Below are 10,012 nucleotides of genomic sequence, written 5' to 3' on the forward strand. Positions count from 1 at the left end.
TTAATATGCTTCTGAACAACAGTGAGAGGTAGAGCTTTAGATGTGAAGCTATGCACAGTGGAGGTGAAAAACAAATGAGAGCTCTGGATTCTGTGAATTACTGAAAAGCACATTTATTAAAATGATTTAAAGACAGCTGGGATTAAAGCAGACAATATTGCTGACTTATTCAACTCTGTCATCAGTTGAAGTTATTAATGGGAGGTATAGGGCTATTTTAAATTCTTTTGTCTTCTCTGGGCAGAGCTGTGTGTGTGTGTGTGTGTGTGTGTGTGTGTGTGTGTGTGTGTGTTTGTGTGTGTGTATGAGTGTGAGTGTGTGTGAGTGTGTGTGTATGTGTGTGTATGAGTGTGTGTGCGTGTGTGTATGTGTGTGTCATGTTATGTCCCATCTAATGATTTGATAACAACGTGGAATTTTGCAGCATCCGTCACACACAGTGGATCACCAACAGCATGTTTCAGCATCCCTCCCCTCTAAGCCAAGCCCAAGTGCTTTCTGCCAAATGAGTTTTGTTCACAAAGTGTATAAAAGAGGAAGATACAGAGGAGAGAGGAGAAGGAAGGACGAAGAGGAGGGAGGGGGGGGATTGCTGGAGCTTGGATCTACAGCTCTGTATTGGTCGTTTGTGCGAGAGGGGTTGGTCTGTCTCTATCTCTCCTACTGCCTCTACAGTGTCAGTGTGGAGAAGGAGAGACTGAGGAGCACACATACTGCTCACACATACACACACACACACACAGAAACACACACACACACACACACAGTCCGAGGTTGGAGGAAACATGTCAGGACGCGGGGCGGATCAGGACCTGAGGTGCACACACATACCTTCCAGGACAGTGAGGCACCAGCAAGATGAAGCCAGCTGCAGAGTGTGAAGACAGTGGAGTGGTCTGCTGGGTAGTGAGGGCTGGCAGAAAGACAGACTGATAGACGAAGATATGTTGTGACTGAGCTGCTGTTTCTCACCTGTCATAGAAGTTTGAAGGAGTGCTGCTCTCATGGCGGGACCAACCACACAGGAACCTTTGAAGGTGACGTTTACAGCCTCCAACTACACATGCTTCATTGTGCATCTATCTTAATATGTGATGTTATTTTCATTTTGTCTGTCGGTGGAATTTTTAGTGCATGTTTGCCACAATTTGCTTTTCTGGCTGCCTTCCATTACATTATAGTCTTATTCAGTAATTGATTAATTTCGATGAAGCCTTAAAATCATTACATTAATTTATTTGGACACTGTTCTCAAGAAAAAAACAGAGATGTGTACAAACTGTATGTAAACTCAGGCTGCAACTAACAATTATTTTCATTACTGATTAATTTATTGGGGTTTTTTAATTCATTTTGTCAGACATAGTGAAAAAATGACTATTACAATATCCTGGAACTCAAGGGGACGTCTTCAGATTGCTTGATTTGTCCAACAAAAACAGTTCAAAACCCAAATACATTCATTTTACAATGATATGAAGAAAGTTCTCACATTTAATAAGCTAGAGCCAGCTGCAGTATGGCATTTTTGCTTGATAAATGACATAAACGATCATTATCATTATCAAATTTTTACAAACTTAATCTCTTACAATCAAATAATCAATTCATTGTTTCAGTTCTTAATTTAGTGCTAGCTGTGTACGTTATTTTGCATCGAAAACAGCTGTGGATACAAGTTTATCTACTATTATTGTGTTTTTTATGTATGTAATGTATCTTACTGTATCAGTAGCTCATCTAGCACTGACCTGTCTCACACTGTCAGTCCTGTTCTGTATCATGAGGCTTTATTTCCTCGCAGGCATGTACACATCCACAAGTCAAGCATGGTCCTTGACTCCGATAAATGTAATGACGAGCTCAGAGGTCTCAGTGGACAACAGAGGAGTGTAAGGTGCATCCGGCTGGCACCAGGTCTTTCAGCCTCATTGACTGAGGCAGACAGTGCAGAGAGGAGTGGGAGATGGCTTCGCAAAACATCGCACAACACCCATTTTCTCTATGACACGGTGCTGAATAGTGTTTTTGTTTTGTTTAATAATCAAAAGTTTTAGCTTGGAGTCATTTTCCTGAGAAATAAACTACTGCTTACTCTACAAAAAACATCAGCGGGATCCAATTCATTTGATTGATCAAAGACAACAAAAGAGAATATCTAATGCCATGTTGACAGCTCACAAAACTGACAAAGCCAAACAAGGCAGGGATGGTGAAAATCTGTAGTTGTAAGCAAAACAGAAGTGCCTAACTGCACTTTTAAAACTGTGAAAATCAAGGCTCCTCAGGCTGGTTCAAGACAATAAGGCTGCTGCATTATAACCGCTGACCACTCTGACTGTCAGTCCACCCTTATTACAACCAGAATATACCATATACTGCACAAACATATACACACAAATATAGGCTTTGTTATTGCGTGTCATGAATGCCGCGTTGGCTGTATCCGTCCTGGCACAGAGGTCATAAAATCCTTTTCTGCTGGGAATCGCTTGAACAACAAAGCAGGCGATATAGAGAAATGTATACAGAAAAGCATAAACCAGAGCTTTCCAATCTTCCTTATCGTTGGGTGTTAGTGCGTATCAATTTGCCTTTAGTTGGAGAGTGTTGGAGAGTGGCATGAAGTGAGATTTGGGAATCTGGGGGATTTTTCCTCCAGAGTATGTAAATCCTCAGCAGCCTGGTTGTCAAATCGAGAGTTTCTACTGTCGAAAGAAGATGTACAGTTGTTGTTTTATTGATCATGAATCCTATCTTCCAATCAATGGTATTGACTGAGGACATTAGCATTTAAAGGCTGGTCATTTCCCTTTTGTACACCACCCAAAACGAATCGCCATGTCAGTGTCATCTGCATGGTTAACTGCAAGATGTTAACCTGCTGTGTGACAACATGAGGAAGAGTTGAGCTCTAAGATGCTGCCGATCATTCGTCCCTCGCAAACACTCCAACGATAAAATGATACACCTGACTTTTGTTAATATATTGTACATGTGTGTCACTCATCTTCCAGACTCAGCAGAAGTGCATTGCCATCTTTGCCCTGATGTGCTGCTTTGCCGTGCTGATGGTGCTGATCTTTTCATCCGTGGACGTTTGGGGGGACGATGAGGATGGTATCACAGAGGAGAACTGCAGCAATGACTGCCGGTAAGATGTTCTACAGGTATGACATGAAAGCAAGAAAAAAAGGCATAGTGCCATATTTCTACACACGCTTAAGTCTCCGGCATGTTTTACTTTCAGCATCGTACTTGTGGAGAACATTCCAGATGACCTCTCTCTCCTCGTGGATGGCAGACACCACTTCCCTCTCTCTGTTGGCTTTCACACCCTGCTGGACCAGGCAAAGCACTCGGTGGAGGTGGTGTCACCTGTCTGGGACTTAAACTCTTGGGACCTGGAAACAATGGCGAGCACTGCCAAACAGGTACAAATTCTTGCCAGGCAGTCTGAATACGACCCCCAACACTCCTGCAGAACATGAACCAAATGCTTTTCCCTGGTTCTCTGCAAGAGAAAATACAATTATTTTCTAGTAAAGATTATATGTCGATGTTAATTAGCTTAGTCCTGCTGAGATATAAGTATTGCCCTTTTAAGACACATCCGCAAATAGCCACACTACTGTATAAGTAGATACAATTCACAAACGTTCAGCTACAGCGATACAGAACATCACTCTCTTCTTCAGGGTCAGCTTTTGTTCCAGCGTCTGCTCAGCCTGAAATCTCGTGGGGTTAAGCTGAAGATTTCCAGCAGTGTGACTAACTCTGCTGAACTGAAGACCTTGGCAGCACACAGTGAGTGGCTGTCATATTTATATTTTATAAAAGCAATTTGTTATACCACTGTAGCAAAAAGGAATGAAGATTTATATCTTCTGACACTATTCCCCTGACATTTCCTGTGTAAAAAAATCCTTTTAAAGAAGATTCCACTGTATTCAATTACAAATTTAGTCACTTTTGGTCCCCTGTTTAAGCCAGTAACACTATATTTTACATATTGCGAACAGCATCACTGAGGTGTCTCAAGGAAAACAGATGCAGATTCATTTACCCCATGCAGCCCCACAGCACAGGTCATACAGCCATCACCTTTATTAGCCTTTGTCTGCCAAACTTCACAATCAAGGTCAAACAATCATGAATGTGCAAATGTACCTGACCAGTTTCCTGTCAAAGCCTTTACCTCTCAGACTGCCTGCCTGCTTTGCCCACATATCCATCAGGCAGTCCAAGGCCAACTGGCAATTTTCCACGATTCTCCCCATCTCATTCTCTCAAACTTTTCATATTCTCACCGCTCTTTGTCTGTTTCTCGCTGCCCAGATGCAGAGGTTCATTTTGTTAATATGACAGCTTTTACCAGAGGAGGACTGCATTCTTCATTCTGGATAGTGGATCGGAAACACATTTACATCGGGAGCGCTGCTATGGACTGGAGGTCACTCTCCAAGGTAATAACAAACACCAGCAACGCCAAAAGTGTGCAGCATGACATCAGAAGAGGGGATAAATGAGTGTTGCCAGGTCTGCAATTTATCTCTGACTTCAACATGGCTACAGTAGCTTTTGGTCTATCTAGACATGCACAAATTTAATTAAATGATCATCTTTGCACCTAATAGGGACGTCAACATGCTGTACACCTGTACCTTTTTATGCAGTTACTCCAGCATCTCTTAATAGATATGAAGGATTATTTAAGATTGCTGTCTGAGGAAGGCCAGAGAGACAAGAAGCATCTCACTTTGCATTTGGTATGTAATTCAAAATGGAGGAGGAGCCAGAGAGTATTAGCATACTTTAACTTGAAGTGATTACTTGGCACTTTTCATGCTTCAACGCTAGCTGGAGGAAGAACTACTGTTGAGTGTAATCAAGTAGGACTGGACACATACAGTACATGAATATATGTGTGTGTGTGTGTGTGTGTGTGGGTGTGTGTGGGTGGGTGTGTGTGGTGTATGTACATAGAGAGAGAGAGAAAGAGAGAATAAATGACAGACAGGCAGGGAAGAAGAGACGCAAAAAGGGAGAAAAGCAGAGTCTGTCCTAAATTCACCATACATGGTAACACAATGGACTGAAACCTCTGCATGCTTCCTTCTGGGTCACACACTAAAAGAGAATAAACATAAAACAAATGTCTGCTGTGTAGTTAATGACCACGCTAGAGTATATTTAGAACAATTATCTTGTTTTTGCTTTTCAGAAACAACCTGATCCTCTTCTACTCTTAAAATTGCTACAGTATTATTAGACTATTTAGAGTGTTACTATTCTCACTCTATCAGTGCTTGCTAAAAAAAAACCCTTACCGTCACTTGTTTAGCCTTTTATCTGACTCCACATCCTCTATCACATGTATAAAGCATGTCTATACAGCCAACACACCTGAAACTCGTCTGCTGCATCACCTCTCCCTGTGTGCTCCTTTCTGACAAACCTGCAGAGGAAAGAACTGGGGGTGATGGTGTATAACTGCAGCTGTCTGGGTCTGGACCTCCACCGAGTCTTTTCCTTCTACTGGCAGCTCCATGACAGGGACTACATCCCCTCCATCTGGTCGAAGAGAGTTACAGCCCTCTATGGAAAACACAACGCCCTGGAGCTACAACTCAACGCTACCTGGGCCACTGCCTATGTGTCTGTGAGGGATGAATCTGTTCTGTTACAGTATAATGCCAGAAGTAAAGAAACACACTAGTCAAAAAGCACAAACCACAGGTCGTGTCTGTAATAAACTCTGTGACTGTTTTACATCCCTCTTAAGGCACTCATTTCCTGATTCTGGGCTAGATGGTGGAGGCCTTTATAAAAGTTTCATTACCAACTAATAACAGGCACACACAGGGGGTTATTAATCATGTTAATATCATGCTGAGGAGCATCTTGAGTCAGTACCTCAGCCTAATTTGACAGTAATGAATCTTGTTACCCTCTAAGCGACAGGACGCTTATCAGTTGCATTTAAGACATTTATCATCCTATAGGAACTAATGAAGCCATGCTGTTACAGGCTGCTGGCAACTCCAACCTGCTCTTGTGCCTCACTTCTTCTTATAATGACAAATAGTTGAGGAAATTTGCCTTGTTGTTTTTCTTGCCTTTTATTCTTTCAAGAGTGTAGTCTGAAGCTGTGAGATATTTCGCAAAACTGGAGGTTAAAGATATTTCAACCACTTTTTTCATCCACTTTCAGTTCTTTGGGTTTTTTTGTGATCTTTATATACATTTTGGTTGCAAACTTGAGTGATGTATTCTCTCTGCAGACCTCTCCTGAACTCTTCTGCACTAAAGATCGCACCAGAGATGTGGACGCCATCTCTCAAGTCATCCAGAGTGCAAAAACATTCATCTTCATATCTGTGACGGACTACCTCCCTCTGGTGAGCAGGAGTTTCAGAGGAACCTCGGTCACAAGGTACAGAGTTTAACATCAAAACACTGTATGTTCAAGAGCGTTGACATTCAAACATGTGTTTTTGTAACAGTATTTATGAGTTCAGTTCATATTTATATGCGCAACACATATGAACACACTGTATGTGTATATGTATAAGCATTTGTCTAATAACAAAGGATCCATCATTAGGTACTGGTCACCTATTGATGAGGTGATCAGGGAGGCTGTGGTTGTGAGAGGAGTCAGAGTTCGCCTGCTGATAAGCTTTTGGAAGAAGACTCATCCGCTCACCTTTAACTTTGTGACCTCCCTCAAGTCGCTGTGCATGCATCTGCACAACTGTTCCCTGGAGGTGGTACGTGAATTAACATAATTGTCTCCAAATATGTCTGTAGTTTGGTGTTTACATTAAACTATAGTACAAAATGTTCCTGATTGATATTGCAAATATTAAATGCATGTATGCATCTATTTAATGTGTTAAGAATTTATGATGTATCTTCATGTATTGATTTTGTTCAATAATATGGTTTACAGAAGTTTTTTAGTCACAACAAGGAGCAAAAGGACGATGTTCAACATGGACTGAACCACAACAAGTATGTGGTGACCGACAGTGCGCTTTACGTTGGTAGGCAACGCATCATTTGTTTGTAATGAATTCAATTTACATGTAAACTTATTTTATGGAATTACATTTACATTTACATATGTCTCAAGATAACTAAATATGTCATGATTTTATTGTCATTTTAAACAATGACAGTACTTTTCTTTAAAGGAACAGCTGGGGAAATATGCTTATTCACTTACTTGCTGAGCATTAGATGACAAGATTGATGCCACTTCTTTATATGAGTCAATCTTCTCATCTAATCCTCAGCAAGAAAGCAAGCAAGCATATTTCCCAAGATGTCAACACCAAACTATGTATAGATTTGCACACACAGACATCAAGAGAAAAACAACAGTAGGCTATTGGAACTCAAAGTCATTATTTTCTTGAGATAAAAGCTGTTACAGATACAGTTTTCTTTTTCTCCGCAGGGAACCATGACTGGGTGGGGAGCGACTTTGCCATTAATGCAGGAGTTGGACTGATGGTCAAGATGAAAAATAATCTTACAGACAGCAGATTGTCGATCTTGGAACAAGTCAAAGCTGCTTTTGAAAGAGACTGGAGGTCACGTTACGCCAAGAGCCTACAAGGAAGCAAAAATCAAGAAAGCAAATACAGAAACCTGCAGCAGGCGAAGATTCAAATGGAGATTAAGGAGGAAAACAACCCTTTATCTTTATAAGCACAGAATATCTCTCTATATCCTACAGCCTCAATATGCCTGAATATGCTACATTTTACAAAACTTGTACACAATATAAGAATGAAACCTACACTATTAGACCTGACTTTGATTATGTGATTATATTAAATTTAACAGATTCACTTACAGCCAACAAAGACAATGTTGAAGTTGAAAGTCACAGTAACAGTATGTAGCTATTTAATCAATTGTTGACTGTTATATGAGCATGTACCGCTGCATGAATATTCAAAGCAATATTCAAATTCAAATTATATACTTCTAAGATAAGCAATAGGATGAATCAATATGGTCTATTTAATCTATTTATATATCTATTTATTTATTTAAATCCATAGAAGTTTCTCATCAAACTCACCATAACAAATTACATTTATTATTTAATGATGATGCACTATTTTTGTTTAGAGTTTTAATATGTATTTTATAAACTTTTTTACTATCTTTGGATTTGCATACCATTTACGATTTGTAATGCTACTGCATGTATTTGTCTGCAGTTTCTTGATTGAGATGCACACACAGCTGTTTATCATCTCATTGAAAACTTTCGCCCTCATTAAATTTCCTTTTTTTCCTACTTGTCATTGTGTTCATTTCAAGATGGGAAGCATTGAGTGTCCAACACTTACACACATATTCCAGCAAAACAAGGTCAGGTTCCTCAAAAATAATAGTAGGATGTCACCGATTCCTGCAGTGCTGCTCAATCATTTTTATTTTTTCATTTTATCTGACCCACTTGCAAGCTGTAACTCAAGAGAGCCTCTTGTGAGGCGACTAAAATGGAAAAACAGATTCGAAACATAAGGACAGTCAGAGAATCAGCTGTAGTATTTCAATAAAGGATTTTAGTTTTGATGTCATTAGAAGAAAATGTATATGCATGTGTGCGGGTGTATCTAATGAGGTCAACGTGTATCTATAACATAATCTTCCCAAAATCCCTCAGAATGTAACAAAATTAGTAATATAACAAAAAACTTTTCTACACTAGAAATAGATCAAAACATGAATTCATTTTGATTTGGAGTTATACTCAAGATCTAGACAAAAGCATCAACAAAAGCGTCCAACTTTTAATGCTGCATGTACCATATTCGGCCACTGGAGGGCAGACAAACTCCAAAACAAGCTGACAGACAAATATGTGAGTTGACAGTGAAGAAAACCATCAGTAATAACATATTAAAACTGAATACTTGAATTAAATGTTATTATCACAAATAATATAAGTGGAGTATATACTGTGTATTTGGTTGTTGACAGAAGGGAAACATCTCACATCTGTCATTCAGATTAATTAAAGTATGAAGTTTTGAAAGTGTATTATTTACAAGAAATTATATAGACATTCTGATTATTTACATTATACTATTATTAAAGGAGTGCATTCAAAGCCAATTGTAAAATATAATGTATTTTTAAATGTAGCATACATAGATGCTTTTAACGTATATTCTCTGTGAGTGAATTGATTCAATTAAAAAATATAGATTATAATTATCTGAATAAATCATGTAGTAATTGTGATTATGATGTTATTACTGTAAAGTCACATCTCGGTATTACAGTGTTTATTTGTATCAGTGACAGTTTGGTTCCAGTCTTAAACACTAGGTGGTGTTGTGGCACCGTTACTGATCTCTGGCTGCCAAAGTTTGGCATGAGTTGATGTTTTGTATTCAGTGGGAAGGAGAACATTTCCTCATCCCACACATGGATATCCTCCTCTGCTTTTTACTGCATCTCAATCTCCCTGAAATAGCCAAATTACTGAGTGTATCAGGCTACATAATAGGGATATTTTATGATTAAGGTTGAAGAAATGTTCTTGAAAATCAAAAATGAAGTTGCACTACCAAAAACTTTGTCTTTATGATTTGTTATTAAAGGTTAATAAGAGTCGCCTTGCTGAATGTTCCTAAATATTTTTATCATGTCTCTTAATAGTTTCTCACATTAAAAAAAATGTCATCTGCAGTGAAGTGGCTAAACGGTGAGGTGGGTGTGTAGCAGCAGTGTTGCTTTTGTTGTCGTGTGAAAGAGGCTGCTGCTGATGGGGAGGGGTGTGGGAGCGGTCGCCATGGTAACAGATTAAAGGCAAAGATATTTCGGATCGCTCTATTAGCACTTCTGCTGCAGTGGGTTTAAACTATGAATCCTTAAGGGGAGGGAACCATTCATTTTGTTGTGTCTAGATTTGAGGGTTTTTCAAGGAGTAGCATGTTGGGCTGAATTGTCACTTTTTATTGATTATTCTTTTTTTAAA

General features: G+C 39.3%; 1 protein-coding gene across 1 annotated transcript; it reads left to right on the forward strand.

The window, feature by feature from the left end:
* The first annotated feature begins 832 nt into the window (after positions 1-832).
* pld5 (phospholipase D family, member 5) lies at positions 833-8,038 on the forward strand. The gene is made up of 10 exons (XM_042392993.1): positions 833-1,037; positions 3,018-3,154; positions 3,251-3,434; positions 3,699-3,807; positions 4,339-4,466; positions 5,465-5,662; positions 6,285-6,436; positions 6,608-6,773; positions 6,956-7,049; positions 7,466-8,038. Exons 1-10 carry the CDS (start codon positions 1,005-1,007, stop codon positions 7,717-7,719), a joined length of 1,455 nt encoding a protein of 484 aa, XP_042248927.1. The 5' UTR covers positions 833-1,004; the 3' UTR covers positions 7,720-8,038.
* The last annotated feature ends 1,974 nt before the right edge of the window (positions 8,039-10,012 follow it).

The sequence above is a fragment of the Thunnus maccoyii genome, chromosome 2, assembly GCF_910596095.1.
Source record: "Thunnus maccoyii chromosome 2, fThuMac1.1, whole genome shotgun sequence".
In the NCBI taxonomy this organism is placed as follows: Eukaryota; Metazoa; Chordata; class Actinopteri; order Scombriformes; family Scombridae; genus Thunnus; species Thunnus maccoyii.

Coding starts and splice junctions, on each gene's coding strand:
- pld5 (XM_042392993.1), top strand. CDS start 1,005: ATGGCGGGACCAACCACACAGGAACCTTTGAAG. Junction 1,038..3,017: donor CCACACAGGAACCTTTGAAG/GTGACGTTTACA, acceptor CTCATCTTCCAG/ACTCAGCAGAAGTGCATTGC. Junction 6,774..6,955: donor ACAACTGTTCCCTGGAGGTG/GTACGTGAATTA, acceptor TATGGTTTACAG/AAGTTTTTTAGTCACAACAA.